The sequence below is a fragment of the Bos taurus genome, chromosome 8, assembly GCF_002263795.3.
Source record: "Bos taurus isolate L1 Dominette 01449 registration number 42190680 breed Hereford chromosome 8, ARS-UCD2.0, whole genome shotgun sequence".
NCBI classification, from domain to species: Eukaryota; Metazoa; Chordata; class Mammalia; order Artiodactyla; family Bovidae; genus Bos; species Bos taurus.
In genome coordinates this window covers 7,821,969-7,848,977 of record NC_037335.1, presented here as the reverse complement: position 1 = coordinate 7,848,977, position 27,009 = coordinate 7,821,969, and the positions used below count along the sequence as shown (strand labels likewise).

Below are 27,009 nucleotides of genomic sequence, written 5' to 3'. Positions count from 1 at the left end.
CTTCCTTGCTTCGTCTCTGTGTCTTCGCTGCGCCTGACACAGTATGCAGTTTCTGTGACTGAGTGGACACAAGAATGTAGTTTCTAAGAGCCAGCACTGTTAGAGCACCTGTGACCATCATGACCACAAGTGGAGGGGATGATCACACAAGGCGAACTGCCTTCATTCAGGCTGAGTTATCCTGAACAGGAGACTCGAAAAATGAGTTTTGGTTCAAGTTCTTTGGCCTCTTTTTAGATCAGAGTCATAAGCCCATCATTGTATTCTTCTCATCTAGGAAATGGGCATTGCGCTAGAGGATTCATGGAGGGGGGCAACACTTGGAATGCTTAGACGTTGGCCAATACTCCATAAGGATGCAAGGAACTCACCAATGGGAGGCTGGTATCTCATCATGAGACACCAGCCAGTGCCCAAAATGAGCCCTGGCTCTGCTCATAGGCTCACCTGTTCCACCTTGAATTGGCCCCTCACGTCTGTCAGGTGAAGTCAGAGAGTTGAGATTTTGGCCAAGAACACGACAAAATTTCCAGACACCAGACTTAGGAACCAGTCAGAGGTAGGCTGTCCCCGCAGCTCACTAGCTCAACTGGGCTTCAAGTCTCAAGTCCATCTCATCTGTAGAAAGAAGGTGGTGCTGCCCGTTTCACAGTCACTAAAGAAGCTGTGACTGGTAGTTATTTGTATATGTGGAGTAATAGTGAAGTATTTATTAAACACTTACTTTATGGGCCACGCACTGTTCTAAGATGTGCCAGGAGCATGGAATAACTCATCGAATCCTTAGAGCAGTGTTAAGCAAATTTCACAAGGACACAGAGGTTGAACAGAGCAAGACTGGGGTTCAGACCTCTGCAACCTTGTCTTTGGCGCTCTGTGGTCTGTCTCAAACACGACAGTGTTTGTGGGGTGTCTGGCTCAGTATCTGGCACAGGAAGGCCACTTAACACATGAGAGTACCTGGTATTTAAAAAAATCTTTTTGTTGCAAGGCATGCGGGATCTTAGTTCCCCAGCTAGGGATCGCACCCAGGCCCCCTGCACTGGAAGCAGAGTCTTACCCACTGGGCTGCCAGGGAAGTCCCGGCACCTGCGCTTTAAAAGAGTAAACCAGAGCCAAACGTTGTCCTTTGTGTACCTCAATTTTTCAAAATTAAAAAAGTAAACCAGCGTCAAACTGATTTTTCTGTCTTGCCACCATGTGCATTCCAGGGTTGACTTCGTATAATAGAAGATTTTTTCCCTCTACATCCACTTCCTGCCTCTCAGATAGGCTGCTTCTGGAGCAGCCAGTGCAGGTGGAGGGACTCAGAGCCATCAGCACTTCTGGGGCCACGTGGTGACCTGCCATTCACATTGGCCTCTCCGGGCCCTCAACCCGAGGGGAAAGGTCAGGGACTTCAGGGGGTCCCAGGCCAGCTCGGAGCACCGTGAGGCTCTCCTCTGTCACCCAGCTCATCCTCCAGTTACGATTTATTTAGTACCCTGTCTGCTCTGGCTCTTTCATCTGGTTTGGTCTGGATAACAACCGTATGACTTATGTACAGGCCCTTTGACCTTTATAGAACCTAGGGAGCTGCACCCTGTGTCCACATTACAAACGTCTTCCACACACTAACTTGGACTTGAGCACATCAGCTGATGAATGAACCGCCACCTGTGTGTCAACAGTTCCGTCTCGTCCGGATTAGCACTTTCATCTGAGTAATAGTGTTTGCACAACTGTTTCCATGTTTTGGTGCCTTTTCCCCTAATTTTACACAAATGGACAAATAGTCATTGGAATTACACCTGTGACTGTGGGTAAGTGCATAATTAAAAGACATCTGTGAAAGGCTAAAAATAGACCAAGTTTTTCCAAATAGGCAAGACATAATTGACAGGTTATCAGTATTCATTTAAAAACATGCTAAAAAAAAATGGTGTTCCATAATGCCAGGACCAGGATGAAGGAAGCCCACAGACAGGGTAATGCAAGCAGAAAAGTGCATGGAAACCTGGTTTAATTCTGCAGAAACAAACTGCCTCCTCAGCCCCAAACAGGAAAGTCTATTGTTTGGCTTTTTTGGCATTCACCTTTGAGTATGTTTTTTCCAAAAGTCTTTATATATGAAAAGGAGGAATAGTTTCATACTTCCCCATTTTATCGGTGAGAAGACTGAGTCTAGAAGATGAGATGATTTGCCCAAGTTCACCCAGCCTATTGGTTGCTTGCTTGGACCACCCACTTCCCCTGGACCAGGAAGGAGGGAGACTGCTGTGCCAGGCTCTTCCTGGAATTCCACACCTCCCCTCTCCATCAGCTCTCGGAGGGCTTTTCCTTCAGAGGCAGGTGCAGTCCCCACAGAGATGAAGATAAGGTGTCAGAACTCGAACAGTGAGCCCTGGTGATAGAGCCCCAGGCAAGGCACCCATGCACCCTCTTTGGGCAGGGAGGTTGGGGGCAGGATAGGCTGAGAACTCCTTCCAGCCCCTGACTCCGTCACCTTCAGTGTGATCTTAGCAAGTCACCTGGCCACTCCATCCTCAGCAGTGAAATGAGAATAATTGTAGCCACCCTATGGATGCTATGTGCTATGCTAAGTCACTCCAGTCGTGTCCAGCTCTATGTCACCCTATGGATGCTATGTGCTATGCTAAGTCACTCCAGTCGTGTCCAGCTCTATGCCACCCTATGGACTGTAGCCTGCCAGGTTCCTCTGTCCACAGGATTCTCCAGGCAAGAATATTGGAGTGGGTTGCCATGCCCTTCTCTAGGGGATCTTCCCAACCCAGGGATGGAACCGGCGTCTCTTAAGTCTCCTGCATTGGCAGGCAGGTTCTTTACCACTAGCGGCACCTGGAAAACCCTATGGATGCTACATGAATATCCAGTAAATCATATCTATCAAGTCCTTTCAACCTGTGAAATGCAACTGTAAATAAAAGGTTCTAAGGTTGAGGCTGTGTTTCAGGCTGCAGGCATCTTCCCTGGGGCCCACATTGATCTCCCTGCTCCAGTAAAGGTCTGCACGGGGATCTGACCTAGTCCAAATAAACAAGCATGAGCCCCTCCCCAGCCTTCCCCTTCTCTTGCTACTCCCCCACCCTCTCTGCACTACACGCACACACACACACAGCATACACACGGTTGCTCTGCCATGCACACACACACAGGTGCACGGGTGTGCGCTCTCACACTTACACATATACCCTTCTCCCATCAGTTCTTCACTGCTGGAAGGAGCCCAGTATCCCCTGAGTGCAGCAAAGCCCCTGAAGCTCCTGGGACCTGCACATGTTGCCTAGGGCTTCTGCACGGACCCTGAGTTTCCTGGCTCCACCCAGCCTGACACTGCTAAAATTTCACAGCAGGGTGACAGCCCAAGCACGAGGCAGGACGCTACTCGTCACATGCCCTCCTGATTAACTCGGGCTCCAGTCAGAGCCCCAGGGGTGAAGGGACCCTGGAGAACCTATGTGTTTAGAAAACCCATGGAAAACCATCTGCATACACACTGCTAAGGAACTGAAGGACAAGGAAGTGTAAGTAGCGGTGATTTAATCTGAGGAATTGTATTGATACTTCTCGTCAAGTTATGTGGATGTCCAGTTCTGTTGTTTAAGTGGAGAGAAAGGTTTGCACAGAAAGTTTAAAACTGGTGGCAATAGGGTTGACCAGACAGGGTTGGTCATTTGCACAAGTGCAGAACCAGACGTCCATGTAGGGAAAATTCTAGAAGCTGCTGCCCGCCGACCCTTCGTTGAGCCAGGAGGAAAAGCCTGAGACCCAGGGAGTCTTCCCCAGTGCTGGGGCTGACCCTGGGGCAGGTCTTACACCCTCTCTGGTGCTGAGCAAGTCATTCACGTCTTTTTTCATTTTTCTGCTTGTACCAATAAGATGTGCTTGCTGTTAAAGAATTCAAGGAACACATAAAATCATAAGAAAGCAAAAGTCACACGAGGTCCTATTATTTGAGATAAACAATATTAACATTTTAGGAAATATCTTTTTGGAGCCCTACTTTGCATCAACACTCCTACACACACCCACACACACATTTTTTTAAATTTGCTTTTTCCTTCTGTTGGAGGTTGGGGGTGGGGGTGTTCTACCTCCTTTTCTGTCTCTACCTCCCCCGCCAATAACCTAAGTAAACATCTTGCTGTTTATCCTCCCAAACCTAACCCTAAGCCTATACAGGGGTTTCTCGTCTCGTTCTTTTGTTTTTCCGAATGTGGGTAAACCTCACCTGCTTCGTTGCATGCTGCCCTTCTCACCTAACAATATGTTGTAGAAATTCTCTTAGCCTCGCTGGTAAAGATCTAGCACTTTTTAAAAATAGATGTATCATATTTTAGAGAGTTTTAAAGTCCAGCTTTATAATTGGTGAGCAGTTACAAAGTTTTTTATGTTCTGGTTTTTGATGCTTTATTGCTGCAATAAAGCATGTATATCTTATACATTCTTATATAATGATGTCTTGTTACACGGTGAGATTCTTGGAAGAGAGATTGTAAATCGAAAGGTATGTACATTTTTTCATTTTAATAGAACTTGAAAGATTGCTTTCTAAAAGTTTGGTAACATTTAATCTTTTATTTGTTCAATAAATGTTTATTAAGCACTTATTCCATGCCAGGCACTGTTTTGGTAATTTAGATTTAACAATGTATAATACAAAAGTTCCAGTCTTCATAAAGCTTTCAACCTAGAAATGGAGTGAGAGAGAACAGATGAAATAACAATAATAAATACTTTTGTACCAGAAGTGTAAGAAACACAATTTTCCCTCTATCATCAGCAATTGGCATTACCATTCCTTGTATTTATTTCCCAATCTTATTGATGTAATATAGTGTTTCCTTGATACTCTGATTTGCATTTTCCAATTGGGAAGTAATTTTAGCATTTTCACATGCCTATTTAGTGATTCACATTTGTGTTGGATGGATTGCCTATTTATATTTTTACTAATTTTTCCATTGAGTAGATTATATGCTAATCCCATACTTCTTGTCAATTTTCATGAGCTCTGTGTATGTTATAAATAGACATTTGTCTGCCATACAGTTTGCAAATCTTTCCCCCAATCTATTGCTCATCTACTGACTTGATGCTTAGTACCTTTAGCATTTGTGAATTTGCCTTTTTGTTATGAATATGTCTTTTTATTCTCTCGTAGTTTCCAGCTAGTCTATCTTGGTTCATTGTTATCTCCAGCTCTGAATCATATGTTGTTATTTTTGTTGTTGTTCAGTCACTAAGTCGCATCTATTTCTTTTGCAATCTCATGGACTGTAGCTTTCCAGGTTCTTCTGTCCATTGGAGTTCCCAGGCAAGAATACTGGACTGGGTTGCCATTTCCTTCTTCAGGGGATCTTCCTGATCCAGGGATCAAACCTGCATCTCCTGTGGCTCCTGCATTGGCAGGTGGATTCTTTACCACTGAGCCACCAGGGAAGCCTGGGTCATACATATTAGACTCCTAATTTTTCATTAAAAAATTTTTTAATATTTTTTTCAGTATACCTGGAACTTATTTTTAATGTGGTGTGAGATTGGGGTCCAGTTGCACTTTCTTCTAAGTAGATATATATCTTCTCAATACCTTTTATTAAAATAAACCCTCAGCTCTGCACTGAATTAAAATGCCACATTTCCATATGTACTGGACTCTGTTTGCATGCTTATTGTTATGTTTCACTGGTGAGACATCTGTTCTTATACCACTTACATGCTATTTTGATTATACTCTCCTTTTTCGTAATTTTAAAGCTGGTATAAAACTTTATTTGGTCTTAGAAACTTTCAGATAATTTTATCCAATTAAAAAATCATACTTATTATTGAAAGTACTTTTAATGTCTGTTGGGAACAAGAAATAAGCCATAATCAAGAAAGAGAAGAAATGAAAATAATTACAAAACAGTATGATGTAAACCTTCATTGCAATGAATTTGAAAAGTAAAGGAAATCAAAGACCTCTTATAAATCATATAAATTATCAAAATGGTGTAAGAAGGAGGAAAAATAGCAAGACACAAATTCCTGTAGAAGAAATTGGAAGTTTATTTAAAGATCTATTATTTAAAATCCCAGGAACAGAGGACTTACCAGCTGAGTTCCATTTAGCCTTTAAAGAACAGATAGCCCCAATGTTATTAAATTACTCAAGATTATAGGAAAAAAGATGAGCGTCCTGGTATGTTAGGAAGCCAGCATCATCTTAATTCCTCATAGACTAATCACACTTGGGAATATAGATTTTCATTCAAAATAAAATATTAACAAATAGGATCTAACCATGAATCAAAAAGACTAATGTACTGTAACCTAATAGCTTTTACTCCAGAATGCAAGGATATTTCAATAGAAAAAAATTTATCAAGATAATTCATTACATCAACAAATTAAAGAAGAAAAATTACTGTGTTAATAGATGTTAAATAGGCACCTGGTAAAATTCAGCAGCCCTTCCAAGTACAAACCTACTATCCCTTACCCAAGATGTGGATCCCTAAAGATCTCTGAAAACTGAAACAGTGACCTGTCACTTTGGCGCTATATTTCATTTGGTGTTAAAGGTGATCCAAACCAACAAAAGAGACTACTTAAATACAAGTAAATACAAAAAAGGGGTTTTGCTGGTGGCTCAGCAGTATATAACCCGCCTGTAATGCAGAAGACCCAGGTTCAATCCCTGGGTCGGGAAGATCCCCTGAAAGAGGGCATGGCAACCCACTCCAGTATTCCTGCCTGGAGAATCCCATGGACAGAGGAGCCTGGCAGGCTACAGTCCATAGCATCACAGAGAGTCAGACATGACTGAAGCAACTGAGCACGCACACCACAAATACAAGGAAAAAAGTGTTATTCTTTAACAACGTGAATTATCAGAACTGTTTTCATTATTAGTAACTAAAACTAATTAGTAATTAGTTTACATTGTTATTACTACTAATAATTAGTAATTATTATAGTACTAATAAAATTAGTACTATATTACTCACATAGTTTACAATGTTCTGTATGAGAAATATACTAAAAAACAATACTTGTGGGTTATTTGTTATTATGGTTCTGTATCCATTATTCACAATTATTATAGTCTTTTCTGATTTCAAGATGATTTTGAAGAGAAATAATACGAGGCGTGTGCTTTTTAACTCTGAAAGAAATGCTTTACGGTGTTACTTTGAGTCTAAAAGGCTGCTGCTCGGAGGGCTAGCGTTTATGTATCACTAAGAGAGAGGGGGAGATGCTGCTAATTACCGATGAATCATCAACTGTAAGGCGCTGAGATGCGGGAAAGGGGTGCATGATGTATATATCCTATGGCAGTCAGGAACCCCGTCATCCACACACCCTCCAGACAACAGCCCTTTCCTCCATAAGCACCGGCCTGGTGGGGGCGGGCCAGCGTGAGCTGGAGCGTGGTGGTCTAGGGTCAGCCCAAGCTCCAAAACTGGCTCTGTGTGTCTGACCAGGAACCAGCTATTTACCAGCTCAGACCTCCCACTTGCACTCATTTTGGAGATCTGAAGGATGATATGAGATAGGTACAGTTGTTGGCAAGAGTAAGCTCTCCCCGAACAGCTGCCCCTGGAGTGAGGGTGCTGATGACATGGTGGGGATGCTGGGGCCTTCCCCACATCTGTCACTGAAGTCTCTTTATTCAATAAAAGTCTCAATCATATTCCATTCGCCTCTAGAGAACTTTCCCAGGTATTACTGAGAAGTTGACCTTGGGTGCCTGTGCTCTCACTGTGCTGTGAATTACAGCATCTCATCTGAAAACCTGAGCTGGAAAGAACCTCAGAATGTTCTCATGGTCCTCGAGAGGGGATGTGATCTTCCCAAGTTAAGACTGAAACCCAGACCACCAGATGCGTTGGTCACCTCTTTCTAGATAGCAAGGCTCCTGTCCCCAGGGCCTGGGATCCACCCCAGCAGGTTTCTGGCACTTTCCTCAGACCAGACCATCTCTGAGTCCTAAACCCAGGCGTCTCTCCTCTCTGGGCCACCTCTTCTGGCTCTTGGAAAAAGATGCAGACAAGCTTAGCCCGCCCAAACCCCTTCTGAACTCATGTTCTGACTTTGACATTCACACTCCCCACTACTGCCTCTCTACCTTTGTAATCGGCCACCGGAAGGGGTTTGGGGGTTCTCTTGTGCACAGAGGTTCTGAAAACTAACATCGCTGATCTGCTGCATACTCTCTGACAGGATGGGAGTGGTGAGCAGCAAAAGGCAGGTCAAGGAGAAGGGTAGGAGTGGATGGAGCCCTGTGAAGACCAGCACTCAGAGCAAAGAGCCCCCACCACTGCCATCCCTGGTGAGTGACCTGGGTGCCCAGTTGGAGAGGGTGGGCGACGGGAGCACAGAGCCTACCTGTGTGGCTCCAGGGCTGTTACCTGTCTCCAGCCAGGGCCAGCACCATCTCTAGATAATTCAGGGCTCCGACAAACAGGTCCCCTCCCACGGCCACCCTGGCTCAAGTCGTGGTGGTGGTATAGTATAAAATTAAGCAGCCAGGTTGTTGAGTCAAAATTTATTAGCTGTGTGCTTCGAAGCAGGTTACTTACCTCCTCTATGCTTCAGTGTCTGCATCTGTAAAACGGGTCCAGTTAGAATGCCTTTCTGATGGGGCTGTGACCATATGCAGTGTATATACAGGTATAGAAGGCACACTGCCTTTAGCACAGGACCAAGCCTGGTAGGCCCACCTGTTAATTCTTAGCCAGTTTTCAATGGGCAAGGGCAGCCTGAAGAGAAAGGGAAATAAAGAAATGTCAACTTGAAAAAAGGAAATTGGGGGAGTCTGGAGCATTTAGCAACATCTGCTGCCCCATCACTGCCCAGAAGCTCCTGGAGATCATTGTCCCCTCTGGTCTGCTCACAAAGCACCATTTGATGGTACCATCCCCAAAGATGCACTTTTAGACGACTATTCATGTCTCCTCCTGCCTGGCCACATACCCCCTTTTCGTTTGGGGCAGCTGGGAGTCATGCCTGGATCCCCCACTCCAGATCTCTCTGCCCCCATCAGCATATCCATCTGGCCATTGCTTTATTCTGACAGTGACCTGAGGTGGTTGGGGGAGAGGGGATTGCTAATCCCATTTTCTAGATAAATCTTCTCCATCTATGTCCCAATTTAGTGCAGGGCTTGGCAAATAACGAAATGTTTGTTGAATGAACGATTGATTCACTGGGCAAACTCTGACTTAAATTGAGTTTGTTACTTGCTAATAAGTATTAGAGTTTGGAATGCTTTTAACTTTTTTAAAAAGTCACATAATATATATTAATTATGGAAAAAAATTATAAATACTCATTTGTCCCACTGCCCAATGATACCAGGATTTTTCACTTCAGAGCTCCTGCCTCCAGACCCCTTTCCTGTATGTTACTTATGTGTTTATATTTTCAACGGAACCATGCGATACATGCCGTTTTGCAAAATGCTACTTCAAAATTGTGTTCAATAAATATAGAATACAAAAGGAATATTTGTAACACATACATCAAGTTGAAACTAAGAACAAAATGAACACCCAGCACAGCACCCCCTCATCCTCAGAAGCAGAAAGTGACCAGTTGAGACCGTCTGCTGCCCCCAGTCCATCATCGTCACCTCGGGGCTCACTGACCTAAGTGTTTATCATTTCTCAGCTTCACTTTTTCGGTGTGATCACATATGTATGCATTTCTGTATACTATTCAGTTTGATTTTGCCCTTTGAATCAGATGGCACATATTCGTCGAGACGTGGGATCTTTTTTTTTTAATGTTTATTTATTGGTTTATTTTTGGCTGTGCTGGGTCTTTGCTGCTGCTCAGGCTCTTCCCTAGTTGTCGTGCACGAGCTTCTCAAGGTGATGACCTCTCTTTTCTCAGAGCACGGGTCCTAGGGCACGCGGGCTCCGTAGTTGTGGCATTCAGGCTTAACTGCTCCTCGGCATGTGGGCTCTTCCCAGATCAGGAATCGAACCCGCGCCTCCTGCACTGGCAGATGAATTCTTTACCACTGAGCCACTAGGGAAGCCTGGAGACCTGAGTTTCTGATCTCTGTTACATATGTGGGTTTTATCCACGTGAATGTGCAGGACTATAGCCGCAAACTCCTAGAGCTGTCCAGAATTTCATTGCATGACTTCCCAACCAGTTTGTCTATTTGTCTGTCTTTGGTCAAAGAGTGATTTCCACACTTCAACAATTTTTATTTAATTTTTTGGGGGGCTAGGAGCATTTCTGTATAACACTTTCTGGGAATACATTCATTGAATTTTAGCGAAATATGCTTTTTAAATAATTTCCCTCGAGAACAAATACTCTTTTGCCACTTCATCTTTTAAAGCAGAGCCAGGCTTATACCCTGGCTGGTGATCCAGTTCCCCGCCCCCAATTCCACAGCTGCTTCTTACGAAGTTGGGGCATCCCCATGTACTCCTCCTCCAACCCTGTGTGTGGTCTGGCAGACGGTGGGGGGTGGGTAGTGGGGATTGGTGCTGGCACCTGGAGAGTTTCAGCAGCTCATGTAGAATTTAACTGTGCAGCTCGGGCTCCCCCAGACCCTCCAGCTGGCAGCCTCGCCCCACAGGGCCCCACCCAGACCTCAGGGTGTGAACTAATATAGAGCGCCTGCATTTCCGCTCTAGGTTGTGTTTAACCACCTGACTCCCCCACCTCCTGACACCACGCACCCAGATCAAGGTAAGAAGGGGCTGCAGCTGAGCGCCCCCTGGCCACGTCCTCTGGGCCCCGGCTTCGTGAGGCTGGACCAGGGGCTAAGGCGGGAGCCGCTGCCTGGAGAAGACAAGCCCTCGTGGGAGAAGTCTGGAGGGAGGCTGAGTGAGGTGCCCCAGGTTTCACCTGTCAAAGGGGATCTCTCCAGGAGTCTAAGCACCAGCTCCTTCAGTATCTGAGCCTCAGTCTTTGCAAAAGACTTTACAAACTATAAATGAACAGCAAAAGAGTTACCGCAAATACAGACAGCATCATCAAACCCAGGCTTTCAGAGATTCCAGCACCCAGCTTCCAAGGGTGAAAGCCGATGTTCTGCCTCCCAGCCCCTGCTCTGTCCCACACATGGAAGCACCATCTTGTTTCCCAACCCACTTTTAAAGGCCCCCCACCAACCTTCTAACCACCCCCAGCCTCCACTTCACTCTGATGGGAGGGACTGCGGAGATGACATAATGAATGACCTTGGCCGTCCTGCGTCAGAAGCTCAGACTCGGGCAGGGGGCTCATGGGGTGGGGCTTCCAGGAGTGCTTCACCGCAGCATCCTCATCACCCACCTGCACCCAGCACCTGGGGTCCTCAGGCTTCAGGCAGTCACACCACTGCACCAAGCAATCAACCCAGAGCCCAGCTCTGCCCCAGGACTGCGGAGGATGCCAAATTAATTATGACATGGCCCTTCCCCTGAAGTTGCTCAGAGTCTGTCTACTCAGAAGAGCTGGAGCCCAGTTAGGGGCCTCGCCTGGTGCCTGGAGTTTCTTATCCTGCTGAGGACACAATGAATCACCATTGTGGGGTGGGGGGTGTGGGTCCTTCACTTCCTGCTGGGGATTTCGAACCTCCAGGAAGAAAGCTCAGGGGAAGGAAATAAACCAACAGCCTTCAGCACATGTATTCCAGCCCCTCCTTCCCGCCAGAGGGGGTGAATAGCCAGGCTTTGGTGACAAAGCTGAGTCATCTACTCCCAGGGAAGATAAGTGGTCTCCAGGTGACCTTTTCCTGGAGGGGTCTTGGCTCCCCAGAGCTGTGCAGAGAAGTAGTGGTCCCTGGAAAAACGCTAAGCCAAGCTCCGGAGCCCCCTCCCCACCTCTGTTGTGGGACCACCAGCTTGTCTGGGTACTGTCAGGCTGAGCACTGTGACCAAGCCCTGGGCACAGTCACAGGTCAAAGTTACAGCTGTTGTGTTCTGAGACCACTACTCCCCTTGGAGCAGAGGCGGGGAGGGCAGGAGGGGAGGCTCACGGCCCACAAGGTGCTGAGAGATCTGCCCACGCTGGTCCCAGACTTAGGTCTGCAGCTCTCAGGTCCACAGAGCTCATCTCCCTACACCCCTGGGACTCTCCCAGCCCCTACCACGGCTCTCGCGGCCATGTCTAACCTGTTCCCTTTAGAGAATCACTTCGTGGTGGCCCTGTATGACTATAAGGCCATGAACGACCGGGACCTGCAGATGCTGAAGGGGGAGAAGCTGCAGATCCTGAAGGAGTAAGTGTCCAGGACACCATCCCCATCCCTGCAGGACCCCCTCCCCTCTCCCCACCCTGACACCCCACAGCTGCCTCCTGAATATCTTCTCCAGCCCAGTCACCCAGCACTTTCTTAAACTTGACCCAATCACCTTTCCTCCATGTACTTTTAAAACGTCTTTCTGGTGAGATGGCTCCTATTCACTACCTCCTGCTCTGCTGTCAAAATCCTGTCCTTCCTTCAAAACCCACCTCTAATGTCACCTCCTCCATGCAGCCCTCCTGACACCCACAGTGCTTGCCTGACTTCTCCATCACAGCTCTGGGTTAGAGTCAGTTGTGTCCAGATTTATCCAGGGTTTCTTCTCAGAAACTCCTCCAAAGTCTATACTCTGCTTCAAACATCGTGCTTGTCCTGTGGAACCTGGGAGCTGCTTTTGTTCTCGAAGTTCTATGAGGGCCTCCAGCCAAGAGCAGAATGGCTCTTGGTTCGTCCTTTCTTAGCAGCCCTTCTTGTTTCTGTCTTTCCCATCCAGTACAAACTTACTCCCTAAACTCTAAAAGTGTCCCATTTATCGAGAGGAGGCTGCTCACTAGAAGACTGGGCCCCTCTTGGGTGAATCAGGCTGTGCAGATAAACCTCCCCTGGAGGCCGTATTATCCCCTTCTTCCCTGGAAGGAAGCTTGCAAGTTGGAAATGACCCAGACACCTCAGGGACTGAGCCACTGGCCCCGTCCCTTCTCCCTACCCGACTCTGCCTCTCGAATTTTCTGCCTGAGATGCTGCTGTGGGCTGTGAGCTACCCAGGGAGAGGCCCTTGAGAGTCACTACCCATTCTGTTTTTCCTTTCTTCCTAGAACTGGAGACTGGTGGTTGGCCAAGTCTCTCATCACAGGAAGAGAAGGCTACGTGCCCAGCAACTTTGTGGCCCGGGTAGAGACCCTGGAAGTGGAAAAGTAGGTGGACAGACAGCCCCACAGGTGTGCTGGCTGCTTCTGTTCCAGGCAGGACGGAGCCAGAAAGTAGCTAAAAAGCAGAGCAGGGTGTGAACCCGGCAGAGAGGGCACAGGACTGGGGTGGGGACTCGGAGTTGCTGGGAAAGGCTTGTCTAAAATCCCAGACAATGTTTAAACGTCTGTGTGACACCAAGGACACCAGGGAGCCTACGCAGTCCTCCCATCTGTAAAATAAGAGCTGCCCATTTCCTGGCTAACCTGATAGGGACGCCCTTAACCAGCCAGCCTCCTCCCCTGCCTCCAGGGGGCAGCACTCAGGGCTCACACCCGGGGGAGCTCAGAGGATGGGGGCCTTACAGGAGAGCCTGTACAGAATCCTCATCACTCACAGCACACGGCACCAGCCACAGCCTCAGGCATTACAGCCCTGAACAACCAGAGCCAGAGCCCGGCTCTGCCCAGGACTGGGGAGGACGCCAAACCAACAGTGACACGGCCCCTCCCCTGAAGGAGCTCAGAGTCTGTCAAATTCAGAGCTGGAACAGGTTAGCAGCCTCGCCTGGTGTGCCTGTCCAGTGATGCTCACCCTCGGGAGGGCTCCTTGCCCAGCACGCCCAGTCCTGGGCCTTTCCTTGGACCAGAGGGAGGCTAGGGCAGGTCCACCTCAACCAGCCACGCTCAAGGAGCACTGGAGACCAACCCCATGGAGGGTGGGCTGTAGGCGAAGGTATTGGGTGCATTTACCCAGAGCGAAATTAACAAAGGGCACCAAACACCATTCTCATTTCTTGTCAAGGAAACACCATGTCCACTGCTGACAGGAGGAAAAGGGACTGAGGGAATTTCATGTATCAAGACACGGGGGTTCAGCTCAGGGTCAAGTTGGCAACAGGAGCACATTGTATCTCAAGGGGGAAGGGACTTGGGTGACAAGATCCCCAGGAGCATGGCCACTCTCAGCTCTGCCTGCCTTTGTGCTTTTCCTTTCCAGGTGGTTCTTTAGATCAATTTGCCGGAGAGATGCCGAGAGGCAGCTTCTGGCTCCAGTCAATAAGGCTGGCGCCTTTCTTATTAGAGAGAGTGAAACCAGCAAAGGTAAGCCTGGGGCCCTGCTGCCCTCACCATGCAGCCGGGGACCCCCACCTATGGCCTTCCTTCTGGGAGTTGGGTGGGGGTCAGGGGAGGTGCCAGCCAGGAGAATCTGATAGCTTCCACCTGGGTGTCCCCGCCACATCAGGCCAGCCAGGACAGCCCATGAGTATCCAGTATTTGAGGCTGTGCACACAGACAGCTCTCCCAAGACCTGGCTAGAAATGCACCCAACACGGGTGGGGGATTGGAGAGGGAGTTAGACAGCTGCTCCAGCCACTGCGGGCCGGTCTCACACTGCCTGGGCCAGCGGGAGCGCTGAGGCTGGTGGGGGGCAGAAAGGGGGGGTGACCCATCTGGAATCAAAGGATTTGAAAGAATCTTTAGAGATCATCTCAGTCAGAGGCTGTGGCTCAGACACTTGCAAGAGCCTGGGAGGCATCGGAAGTTTGGGGCACCGCCTGTGATACAAAAGAAGGGGGTAGTGATCATGAGAACTGCGGGGACTCCTAGATTTAAACCCACTGACCGAGTGGAATGTGTCTGCCGCCACTCTGAGGTCACTGGGTTTTCTCTGTTAGTTTTCTGTATTTCCTTCTTAAAGTGCTTTTGGCTATCAAGTATAAAACACATCTAAAAAATTGCATCAGTTATGAACAAGAGCAGAATTATAACCATAGGCATAATAAGTAAACATCTGTGTAACCACAAGAGCAAGAATATTCCAGATGCCCAGAGCCCCTCTCACTGCCCCACTGGTACCCCTTCCTGATTCACCTTTCACCCCCAGAGGAGCCACTGCTATCCTGACTTTCATGGAAGCCCTTCCTTGCCTTTCTTTATAGTTTTACCACGCATGTTTTGCCTGTTTTTCACCTTTATTATACAAATGGGATCAAGCCATTTTAGTCTTTGTGTCTTATTCCTTTCACTCAACATTGTAAAATTCTGTATTTGTTTGCTAGGCCTTCTGTAGTAAAGTACGAGAAACTGAGAGGCTTAAACAGCAGACCCGTGCTTTCCCACAGTTCCAGAGGCCAGGAATCTAAGGTCAAGCTGTCCACAGGGTTGGTTTCCCTTGAGGCCTCTCTCCCTGGCTTGTAGGTGGCTGTCTTCTCCCTGTATCCTTATGTGGTCATCCCTCTGCATATGTCTGCGTCCTCATCCCCTCTTATAAGGGCACCAGTTGCGTGGATCAGGACCCACCTCAATAATGTAACCGCCCCTTTAAAGACCCTATTTCCAAAGATAGTCACATCACTGGGGTATAGGACTTGAGCACAGGAATTAGCAGGGATGGGGGGACACAGTTCCATCCATCACAGATGCATTTGCATGGCCGAGGCAACAGCAATAATCTGTTGACTTTGACAGCTAAACAGAATCCAGGATATGAATATTCCATAAGCTCTTTCTCCATACTGGTAGCATTGGGCTTGTTTCCAGTTTGGGGCTGTTATGAAGGTACTGCTGTGAACCTTGAGGCATATGCTTCCTAGTGGGTTTGCCTCTAGCCTTCCATCTTTGAGATACTGGGCCGGTATCCCCATTTGAAAGATGGGGAAACTGAGGGAAGAAGTGACTCGCTCTAGACCAACAGTGAAGACGCATCAGGGCCCAATCATCTGAGAGGCTCTGAAAGTTTTCACAAGCTCTAAAATGTGTCAAACAGACCTAACACTGGGCAGATGGAGGAGAACTTCCCAAACAGGGTGAAGATGACTAGATGTTTTGTTTGCTGTAGAATATTTCAAACACATACACAAGTAAAGCAAATAGTAAACGGAACCCCTGTACTCAACACCCAGCTTCAACAATAATCAACCCAGATAATCTGATTTCATGTACATCCCCAGCCCTATTACTGTGAAGCAAATGCCAGACATCACGTCATTTCACCAGGAAATGATGTTTTAATGGCTGCCTGTTGCTCAGGGGCCCTCTGGAGGGAAAGCCACCCCAACCTCAGTGTGAAGGAGGAAAGGATCTCTAAAGGTGGGGTGTCTCTTCCTGTCCTTGCCCCCCACCCCACAGCTAGTCCAGGCTGGGATTGGCCAGTTGGAGCAGGGGCTAGAAGACCCCTCGCCAAGTATACAGCACCTCTATACACATGCGCACACGCTCCGCAGAAATCCAAAGCCTCTTCAGGTGGGAAGGAACACTGCTCTCAGAAGGCGGGCAGCGAGTTCTAACCTAAGAGGTCTCCAGAACATCCCTTAGCTTCTCGAGACTAATTTTATTGATATGTTTGTTAGAACTGACCAGTTTCCCAGTTCAAGGACAGGTGGCCTTTACGAAAATCTCAGTCTCTGGGAGCCCAGCCCCGCATCCCAGAGCATTCCAGCCACAGGGTGGAGGCAGGGCAGGGGATCCAGATATTGTGAACAGGAAGGATTGAGACCCGTCTTAAGAAGAAGGAATGCCAAATTGTAAAAAGATGTTAGGGACAGGCCCTGAGAGGAGCCCACACAGCAGAGAGGCCCTAAATAAGAGCTCCCGTGGTACTGGAGGAAGAGACTCGGGCCTCCTTGGCTGATCTGGAGGCATCACAAGCAGGGAACAGCAGAGGGAATGGAGAAGATAGCTCTTTTCCTCACTACGGTGGTGCGTGGATGAATGTGCTCACTAGCGCCACTCTCTGGTTCCTGTGATACCCGAGCTTGCTGCACTCGCCAGCGGCGAAGTTGGGAAGACACTGTGCAGCGTGCAGGTTGGGCTGAGGTAGGATACGAGGGGCGGGCTGTGTCAGCGGCAGGGCACGCCACAGGACGCGCGGCCTCTCCACATCCTTTTGCAGGTGGGCGATGAGAGAGGCGCAATGGCCAAGGTAGGGGAGAAGGGATTTGAGATGGGGTGATAGTCTGAAAAGGGAGGAAAGACGCCTGAAGACAAACAGCGCAGGGCAAAAATCAAGCGCCCACGCCCAGGACAAGAGGTGTTCGAGCCTGACACCTGGTGGCGGAGGGTGGTACTGCCTGTGGTAGGCGCGCCTTTAGTACGGTCACGGGAGCCCCAAGCCAACCACTTATCAGCCAAGGGCCCTGGGGCAAGCGACATCCCCCTTCTGGGCCTCAGGTTTCTCATTTAGCAAATAAAAGTGGAAGTATGTGGCACCCAGAGAGCTGAACAGAGGCGCCTTATAAAAATATCAAGTTCATGGAAAATTTCCCAGCTGGAAACTCTTGCCTCCTAAATTGCTCTTAACCCTTGGCATCTGCAACCTCCGACAGCAGAAACATTAACCTAGAAAACAGAATACGTAGATGTGTGTATGGATTTGAACAGAAGCCCTGGGTTGTGTCTTATTATGCTCTTCCCCAGGGACAGGAGTGCTTCCGGTTGTAATTTGCTATTGCATGCATTGGAGAAGGAAATGGCAACCCACTCCAGTGTTCTTGCCTTGAGATCCCAGGGAAGGGAGAGCCTGGTGGGCTGCCGTCTATGGGGTCGCACAGAGTCGTACACGACTGAAGTGACTTGGCAGCATTGCATGTGGGGCAGAGTCAATCTTTAAACGGAATGAAGGAATGAATGTGTGAGTCAATCTCCTAGTCCCTCCAAAAAACTCTGTATTTCTCAATATTCCAGGGCAAAGGGTCCTCAAGTCACAGGTGCCCAAGTAGGGGAACAGCCTGATGGCTAAGAGAGCATTCTGCATGCTCCAGAGTTCTGGAGCAGTTTTAGGAGGCTTGAGGAGGAATGCCAAGGACAGAGTTAGAATGAGCTGAGAGGAAAGGCTTCCAGGAGGGTGGAGGGTGGAGGGTGAGACAAAGAAAAAGGTAACTGATGATGGTCAAAATGGAAAGCAGAATTGGGGGAACTTACCTGCAATGCAGGAGACCTGGGTTTGATCTCTGGGTCAGGAAGATCCCCTGGAGAAGGGAACGGCTACCTACTCCAGTATTCTTGCCTGAAGAATTTCATGGACAGAGCAGCCTGGAGGGCTACAATCCATGGGGTCTCAAAAGAGCTGGACACGACTGAGCAACTAACAGCACTTTTCCAAGGCCTTGAAATGAAGCCCCAAATCCCAATCCTGATTTTCCCTCGTTGTGTCTTACTTCTCATGGTGTGTCTTTGTTAACTCTCCAGGTGCCTTTTCTCTGTCTGTGAAGGATGTGACCACGCAGGGGGAGGTGATCAAACACTATAAGATCCGCTCCCTGGACGAAGGCGGCTATTACATCTCCCCCCGGAGCGCCTTCCCCACTCTGCAGGCTCTGGTGCAGCACTATTCTAGTAAGAGGGGGGCATCTGACAGAGGGCTGGGCTGCGCCAGAGGAGCCCTCGTGTCTCTCCGTCACTGAGTTCTCAAGATCGCATGAACCAGTGGTGCTGTTTTGGTGGAGGGGTGGAGGATTATCCCAAGGCTGGACCTGAGGTGTTAACTGTCAACATAATGATTCCCTGTCTGTCTCCCTGATCCTCTATGTTGGCTGTGACCACATGGAGAATAGCAAGTATTTTCACTCTTAGAGACAGCAGGACAATGATATCATGCTTATTTTATGTAAAACAAATGCAGAGAGCTGAGTGTGTGTGTGTGTGTGCACTTGTGCACATTGAACTTGGGGTGGATGTGGGGCTGTCAAGAAGGAGCAGGGACACAGCTGGGAATGATACAGCTCTCATGATCTGTATGGTCTCCACAGATCTGTCAGTGCTTGTGACCTCCAGCTCATCTCTTCTTTCCTAATGCAGAGAAAGGGGACGGGTTGTGCCAAAGGCTGACCCACCCCTGTGTGAGCCTGGCTCCCCAGAACCCCTGGGGCCAGGATGAATGGGAAATCCCCCGGCAGTCTCTCAAGCTGGTCAGGAAGCTTGGATCCGGGCAGTTTGGTGAAGTCTGGATGGGTGAGTATGTGGTACTCCAGGAGTTGCTCACCCACTGCCCTGCATCCTAGAGCGCAGAAGGCTTGGGATCTGCACTGGGCCTCGTCCTTCCCATAGAGGCTTGTGAAGGGGAAGGGACTGGGACCATATACCCATTTTACAGACAAGGTAATGGAAGTACAGAACACTGAAGTCACCTGCCCTCAGCTGTTCTGATATGGTGATGAAGCAGGAGTAGAATCCAGCTCTCCCCCTGCCTCCACCCCAGCCCGTTCCTGCCTTCCTTCTTCACTGCCCAGAGCTGCCTTTGCCATTGACACCTGTGTGACCTGGAAGAGGAGCCTGGCTAGCTCCTCTTAGCTTTGTCTCACTGGGTGGAAACACTATGTTAACCAGGGTGAGAGGTGAACCAGGGGCTCCAGGACCCTGATAACAAAGTCACCACATGCAGCTGTGAGACTGGCCCGTCCCTTAACTTCCCGGCCCCTGTGGCCTCGCCTTCAATTACAGTGAATGGCTGCTCCTCTGCTTACCAATGTGCGATCAGAATATAAAAGATGCTTTATTTTATCCCTGGAAAGGTCCGTGTCTCTGGGGCATGGTTTCAAGGTGGGACCCTGCTGCCTCCCTGATTCCTCCGGCATCCAAGACTGATGCCTGGGGCACCCCTGGCAGGCGCTCCCCCTGGTTCCTTGCAAGTCTGAGTCCTGACTTATCTTTTCACACAGTGGGCTGTGTGGTGTCGGGGGTGGGGGTGGGGTGGGGTGGGAGGGCGGTGGTGGTGCAGGAGCTGTAAGGATCTAGAGATGAACATCACAGGGCACAGAGATGGGGCACAGAGGCCCCGGCCACCTCTGCCTCCTCTATGATTCTGCCACGGGCTGTGATGCTTACTGCCATACTGACGCTATCAAGTGGTTGAAGAGATTCATTAGGCAGGGATAGGAGGACAAAAGGGATGCACCCCGGACCTGGCTGTAGGGACCAGGAAGTGAAACGGCCCCCCTCCCAGGCTGGGTAATTTCCTTAACCGCCCAGGGTTCCTGTCTAGCAGAGGAGGCCGGGACAGGCTTGAATCCTTCTAGGTAAGCGGGCGCATCCGTCACCATGAGGAGCTGTAATTCCAGCCCAGGATCACTTCCGGGGGCGGGGTTCTGGCCTCAGTGCCCCATCTATATAGAACAGGGATGGCTCCTGGAAGCTTACGTAGATTTTGGATAAGGGATCACCTGCCCCCACCTCCAAGTCTTCTGAACATCCTCTTCATCTTCTGTCCCCCGGGCTCAGGTTATTATAAAAACAACATCAAGGTGGCCATCAAGACCTTGAAGGAGGGAACCATGTCTCCGGAGGCCTTCCTGGGCGAGGCCAACCTGATGAAAACTCTCCAGCATGAGAGGCTGGTCCGTCTCTACGCTGTGGTCACCAAGGAGCCCATCTACATCGTGACCGAATATATGGCCAGAGGTGGGGACCTGCCCGGGGCTGTGTCCCTCACACAGAGGCAGGAGGGCTTGAGGGTGAGAGTCCAGGCTTGGGGGCTCTGAGAAGGATAAGGCTGATCTGCTGGCCGGGGGACCTCTTCAGGGGACTACTGAGGCATGAGCTGGATCCATCAGCCAATATCCTGCAGATCTAGTGTTCCACATGCATGGGTGGGGGCAGAGTGAAGGATGATGAGAACAAGACAGCTAAGTTGTCCTTATAGAGGAGTTTCCATAGCTTAGGAGACCCTGAACCAGCATCTTTGCAGGGAGCCTCCTGTGCTTGGCACCCCCTGGGGCGGACAGAGGGCAGCAAAGTCTAAACAATAGTAGGCTGGGCATCCAGAGACAGTTCTAGTCCAGGAGACCTTGTACAACCCTATGAACATTTTCAACACGGATGATGAGAGGTTGGGTGAGATGGCCACTGAGGTCTAGAGTATGGCCATTCTCTGCTGGGGCCTGGGGAATCCTTCTTACCCCTCCTATGATCCTGACCACACCCCGACTCCTGTCAGATCCTAAAATGCTGTGTTAATGCTGTCTGTTCCTTAAAGGGTGTCATGAAGGGGTCCTACACTGAGCTGGAGGCATGTGGCTCCCTGGCTCACCTCTTAGCCACCCCTCAGGTGAGCAGTCCCCTGCTCTTAGGTACCAAAGAGGAGCAGCATCTGTCCCCTGTACCAGCTCCAGGAGATGAGTCTCCGTAATTCTGGTGATTTCTTGCATCCTCGGAGGCAGAATGTCTGCCAACAAAGGGTGAAGTGGACGGAAGATGCTTTGTAATGTCATGCAGGGAACGAGCAGTTTCTGACCCGGTTCCTTGACTGTGTGACCTTGAACCTGACCGAGACATCACGTCCTCCGAGCAGCTGGCAGCAGATCAGCGCCTCTTGGGAGCTGTGAGGGCTGAGATGGGAGTTTCTGTAGAGCAGAGGCACCTGCAGCTGTGGGGGCACAAGAGACCTGAAAGAGTGCCACCCACTTCCTGCCCAGGTGGGCAGCAGCCCACACCCCGAGAGGCCGGCCCGGCCAGGGTCGGGTCACCCTGCAGAAGTTCAGCTGTGACTTCTCTTTCCTCAGGCTGCCTGCTGGATTTCCTGAAGACGGATGAAGGTAGCCGATTGTCCCTCTCAAGGCTGATTGACATGTCGGCCCAGGTTTGTGAGCGCCAAGTGCAGTGATCCAGGCCCCTGGACCCTGTCCTCTGCCCTTGTGGCTCAGCGAGATCAACTCTTTGGAGGCTGTGTCCATTAGATTTAGGCTGGGCTGTGAGAGACAGAAAGCCCAAGTCATCATAGCTTCAATGTGTAAGCACCAGAGGTGGGCAGTTTGGGGCGGGCAGTGAAGCTTCCCTTCAGAGTCACAGGGACCCAGGTTTCTTCCACCCACTGGGTCTTAATAGATCATCTTCCCACCCAGGGAACCTGCTCATGCTTTAGCACCTTGTCCTCCTCAGCCAGGAGGAAGAAGTGGGATAGAGGGGGCAAACCGCACCCGCTCCCTTTAGAGCCAAGTGCTGGAAGTCACTCACTACACTTGCTCTCCCAGCCCCCTGGCCACCTGTCACCTGCCCGCACCTAGCTGCAAAGGAGCTTGGGAAATGTAGTCTTTCTCCTAGGCAGCCATGAAGGTTCTATTGGTGAGGACCAGAGGAAGAAAGGATGGTGTGGGGAACCCAGAAAGTCCCCACGAATTCCACGTCATATGGCAGGTCAGCACTTTGTGGTGACCTCCTCCATCCTCAGATGGTGCCAATCAATGCCTTCTGTAGACTCGGACATCATGAGGTGAGGAGCAAAATGAAGAGGAAGGAAACGTTCCTCCCGGGGGACTTTAGCTGAGGATTCTAACTGGCAGCAAAGCACATCTGGTGGCCCTGGGTGTGTGTCTGTTGAAACTGGAACTCTCAGAAGAAGAGCTCTGGTCTGTGGTCAGCTCGTGAGACGCAGAAACACACACACACATCCTGTTGGAGGGAGGCACCCTCCCCTATCCCACACTACCCCCACCCCCCTCCAAGTCGTTATCTGCTATTAGTATCAGGGCAGGAACTGAGGTCACCGTGCCTTTTTTCCACCCCCTTTTTTCCACTGAGGTGCGCACAGGCTGGGTTGAACAGGATGGTGAGGTGGTCTCGGAAAACTAAGCCTGGTAACTGGTTTCAAACCACAGCTCAGTGATAAGCCTGCCCACTCCCTTTTTTCCCTTTCTTTTCCTTTTCTCACTCGTTGTCAATGATCTCTGTCAATTCTTCAGGAAATCTTGGGTCCCCTAGAGGCAAAGGATATGAAAAGTCACCTGAGTTTATAAGTTCAGTTCAGTTCAGTCGCTCGGTTGTGTCCGACTCTTTCTGACCCCATGGACTGTAGCACGCCAGGCTTCCCTGTCCATCACCAACTCACAGAGTTTACTCAAACTCATGTCCATCAAGTTGATGATGCCATCCAGCCATCTCATCCTCTGTCATCCTCTTCTCCTGCCTTCAATCTTTCCCAGCATCAGGGTCTTTCCCAATGAGTTAGTTCTTGGCATCAGGTGGCCAAAGTATTGGAGTTTCAGCATCAGTCCTTCCAATGACTATTTAGGACCTCAGTCCTAAATAGTCATTGGAAGTTCCTTTAGGATGGACTGGTTGGATATCCTTGCACTCTAAGGGACTCTCAACAGTCTTCTCCAACACCCAGTTCAAAAGCATCCATTCTTCGGTGCTCAGCTTTCTTTATAGTCCAGCTCTCACATCCGTACATGACTACTGGAAAAACCATTGCTTTGACTAGATGGACCTTTGTTGGCAAAGTAATGTCTCTGCTTTTTAATATGCTGTCTAGGTTGGTCATAACTTTTCTTCCATGGAGCAAGCATCTTTTAATTTCATGGCTGCGGTCACCATCTGTAGTGATTTTGGAGCTCAAAAAAATAAAGTCTGTCACTGTTTCCACTGTTTCCCCATCTATTTGCCATGAAGTGATGGGACCAGATGCCATGATCTTAGTTTTCTGAATGTTGAGCTTTAAACCAACTTTTTTACTCTCCTCTTTCACTTTCATCAAGAGGATCTTTAGTTCTTTGTTTTCTGTCATAAGGGTGGTGTCATCTGCGTGTCTGAGGTTATTGATATTTCTCCCGGCAATCTTGATTCCAACTTGTGCTTCATCCAGCCCAGCATTTCTCATGATGTACTCTGCAAATAAATAGGTTTATAAGTAGATGTGGCCAAGAATCTGAAGGTTAGGAAAGCAGAAAATCAGAACCTTCCAGGTGAACAGCTTCTAAAACACATTCTGATCACGCTAACGCCTTGCTCTGTGTACAAACATACACACATGCATGCACACTCTGCCTTCTGGGTGCTCCTTATCTTGCTCTACAGCATGAAGTGCAAAGCTTCCCTCCAACCGCAGCCTGTGTGCCCCACTTTGCAGCCACATGGCAGTTCCCCCCGTCCTGTCATATCTTGGAACCTTCACCCCGCCTGGCTCTGATGCAGAGGGTGGCCTAAAGTCCTTTCTCTCCCTGAGGGGTCTGGCCTTCACTGTGGGGCCCCCTCCCACAGATTGCAGAAGGAATGGCGTACATCGAGCAGATGAATTCAATCCACCGGGACCTGAGAGCGGCCAACATCCTGGTGTCTGAGGCCTTGTGCTGCAAAATTGGTGACTTTGGCTTGGCCCGGATCATCGACAATGAATACACCGCCCAGGAGGGTGAGCAGCACCCCAACTCCCCAGTCCCCCTTGGACTTCTTGTCGTGCAAGTCTGACCTTACTCCCAACTAGTTCAGCATTTCCCCGACGTGCTCTGCAGACCACAGTTGCCTCAGGAGGAATGACTATGTGAGAGTGGGGTTAGAGATACCACCCATTCTGTGAGTCCTCTTGGAGATTCCCAGCCCATAGCAGCATAATAGAGGCAGTGAGAAGGCAGCAGCTAAGTAACAGGGCACATATGTTTCCCGTTGTGTCTCCCAAAGTCACTGGAACCCCAGAAACTTTTTCCACGTAGGTTCTGTGAACCTCTCATAGAACCAAGGGTTCACAGAGCAGACTTTAGAAAACACTGCCCTAAATGCCTGCCTGCTCAGTCACTTCAGTCATGTCCAACTCTTTTCGACCCTATGGACTGTAGCCCACCAGGCTCCTCTGTCCATGGGATTTCCCAGGCAAGAATACTGGAGTGGGTAGCTATTCCCTTCTCCAAGGGATCTTCCTGACACAGGGATTGAATCCAGGTCTCCTGCATTGGAGGCAGATTCTTTACTGTCTGAGCCATCAGGAGAGCCCAACTAAGGCAAGGACAAGTTAAATGACTTGCCCCAGTCATGGGTTCCTGTTAGTAAACAAGGCTAATGGGAGGTGGAAACGACCTCTTCAGTGCCAGGTGGAAACACATGCTGGTCGCCCAGTGAAGCCAGTTTAGGCAAAGACACAAAGCAGGAGACAGGGGTGGTATTTGTCCTTTGGTGCTGTGGACCCCCAGGGTCTTCACACTCCTGGTCATGCGTCCTATGGGTCTGAATGACTCCCTGGGTGCATTTCTGTCTGATACAGTGACCCAGGCATCACCAGGCAGGGCAGGGGCTGGGGGAGAAAGAGCAAGGAGTTGGGGGTGTGGAGGAAGTCAGTCATGGCCTCATGAAGCTGCTCATGGCTTTCTTATAGGGGCCAAGTTCCCCATTAAGTGGACCGCCCCAGAGGCCATCCATTTTGGGGTGTTCACCATCAAAGCGGACGTGTGGTCATTTGGAATCCTCCTGATGGAAATTGTCACTTATGGGCGTGTGCCCTACCCAGGTAGGCAGCTGTGTCCTGCAGCGACCCTCCCGGCTCAGGGCCGTCCTGAGACGGCTGTGATGGCAGATGTCCCATCCTCAGGGCCTGGGGCTGCCCACCTGCATGTCAGAATGGAGCCCCATGGTTGAAACTGAAACCCAGGTGTGCCACTCTGGGGGTGGGGCGGGGCTTCCCTCCCTCCCCTCAGCATTGCTCTTGGAAACAGGACTGTGTCCCCTGCATCCAGCAGAGGTCAGTGAGTCCACAAACCTGGAATTCAGTTAAGGTGGGGATCTGAATTCAAATCTCTTCCAGTTAGTTTGCCCTCAGTTGAGTGGCCAAATGGTCCCTCCCTTGGCCTTACATCATGGGTACAGCCCCCAAACCTCCATCCTGAGAATCAACCCCCAGGCCGATCTGAAGGGCTTGGGCCCTTAGCAGCCTATGGGAGGGGCTGGGGCCTGTTCACCAAGCACCTGCTTGGTGAGTGATGCTCACCTGTGTGCCTGACAGTCCCAGGTAAGCAGGTAGCACCCCATGCAGGAGGAACTGCCCCGCACTGAGATCATCTACACTGTTCTCAAAGCAATAAAAAATAAATGGAGGGATGTGTAAAGGTGGCACCAACCGGGCTGAGGGCAGAGACGGCGGTGGATGCCTCGCGGGCCCCCGCCTGTCCTCAGCCACGTCCCTTCCACCTCCAGGGATGAGCAACCCCGAGGTCATCCGCAACCTGGAGCGCGGCTACCGCATGCCCCGCCCAGACTCGTGCCCGCCTGAGCTGTACAACGGCATCATCGCCGAGTGCTGGCGCAGCCGGCCGGAGGAGCGGCCCACCTTCGAGTTCCTGCAGTCGGTGCTCGAGGACTTCCACACGGCCACCGAGGGCCAGTACGAGCTGCAGCCCTAGGCCCGCGTGCAAAACTGTCTGGCCTCAGCCCCAGATGCACCGAAAGGCGGGGAGATGTCCGCACGCCCATTTCTCAGATGAGGAAACTAGAGGCAGCTGGGTCACGGCCTGGACTTTGGAGCAGGATCCAATCGCAGCGCCACACCTCTCCGGCTGTGCGCCCCTAGGCGACTTAGCCTCTTAGCGCCTCTTCCCACTGGCAGAAAGGGGATGAACCACAATAGAACCTACCTCGCATGTTCCTCACGAGGATGACCCGGTGACGAGGATCACACACTCCTCGGTGTCCGTCATCACGTCACAGAAGGCTCCCTGTGCTGGCACCAGAAACGAGGAGTCGGCCACCGGCGACCTGAGTCCAGCGACTCTCACCTGACCCAGACTGCGCTCAGCACTTTGGGACTTTTCGGAAATAAAGTCGCGAGACCTGACGTTTCCCGTGTCGTTCTTGGCGACAAGCCTGGACGTCGCATACCTGCCATTCGTGGTTGTATGAGTGGTGCCTCTAGGGGCTCGCAGATGGCACTGGGTTTCAAGAGGAAATCGAGGACCCCAGCCCCAAGACAAGGGCGCCATCACTGCCTTTTAGGGCAGCTAGAATAGCGCCAGCAGGTGGCGCTCTCACCTCAGACATCCTCAGCCTCCAGGTCTGAGTTGGGTGATGGGGAGAAAGGGGGTTTGCTCAGCAGTGGCGCATGCAAGGGAGGCGAGCAAGCCCCGGGCTCTGGGTCCCTGGACCGGGAGCATAAACAGGTGACTTGGGGATGGT

The 27,009-nt window shown here is 50.0% G+C and overlaps 1 protein-coding gene across 6 annotated transcripts in view; it reads left to right on the top strand.

Moving 5' to 3' along the window:
* The window catches only part of BLK (BLK proto-oncogene, Src family tyrosine kinase), a 51,835-nt gene extending 25,164 nt beyond the window's left edge, over positions 1 to 26,671 (top strand). For 2 of the 6 annotated variants that reach the window (NM_001075968.2, XM_010807701.4), the window contains 12 exon segments: positions 8,209 to 8,317; positions 10,644 to 10,698; positions 12,121 to 12,214; positions 13,054 to 13,152; positions 14,144 to 14,247; positions 18,334 to 18,480; positions 18,943 to 19,095; positions 20,362 to 20,541; positions 21,642 to 21,718; positions 24,115 to 24,265; positions 25,220 to 25,351; positions 26,035 to 26,671. In NM_001075968.2, the coding sequence (NP_001069436.1) occupies positions 8,210 to 8,317; positions 10,644 to 10,698; positions 12,121 to 12,214; positions 13,054 to 13,152; positions 14,144 to 14,247; positions 18,334 to 18,480; positions 18,943 to 19,095; positions 20,362 to 20,541; positions 21,642 to 21,718; positions 24,115 to 24,265; positions 25,220 to 25,351; positions 26,035 to 26,240 (1,506 nt within the window). In that variant the 5' untranslated portion in view covers position 8,209 and the 3' untranslated portion in view covers positions 26,241 to 26,671. 6 annotated transcript variants of the gene reach the window in all.
* Positions 26,672 to 27,009: the final 338 nt, after the last annotated feature.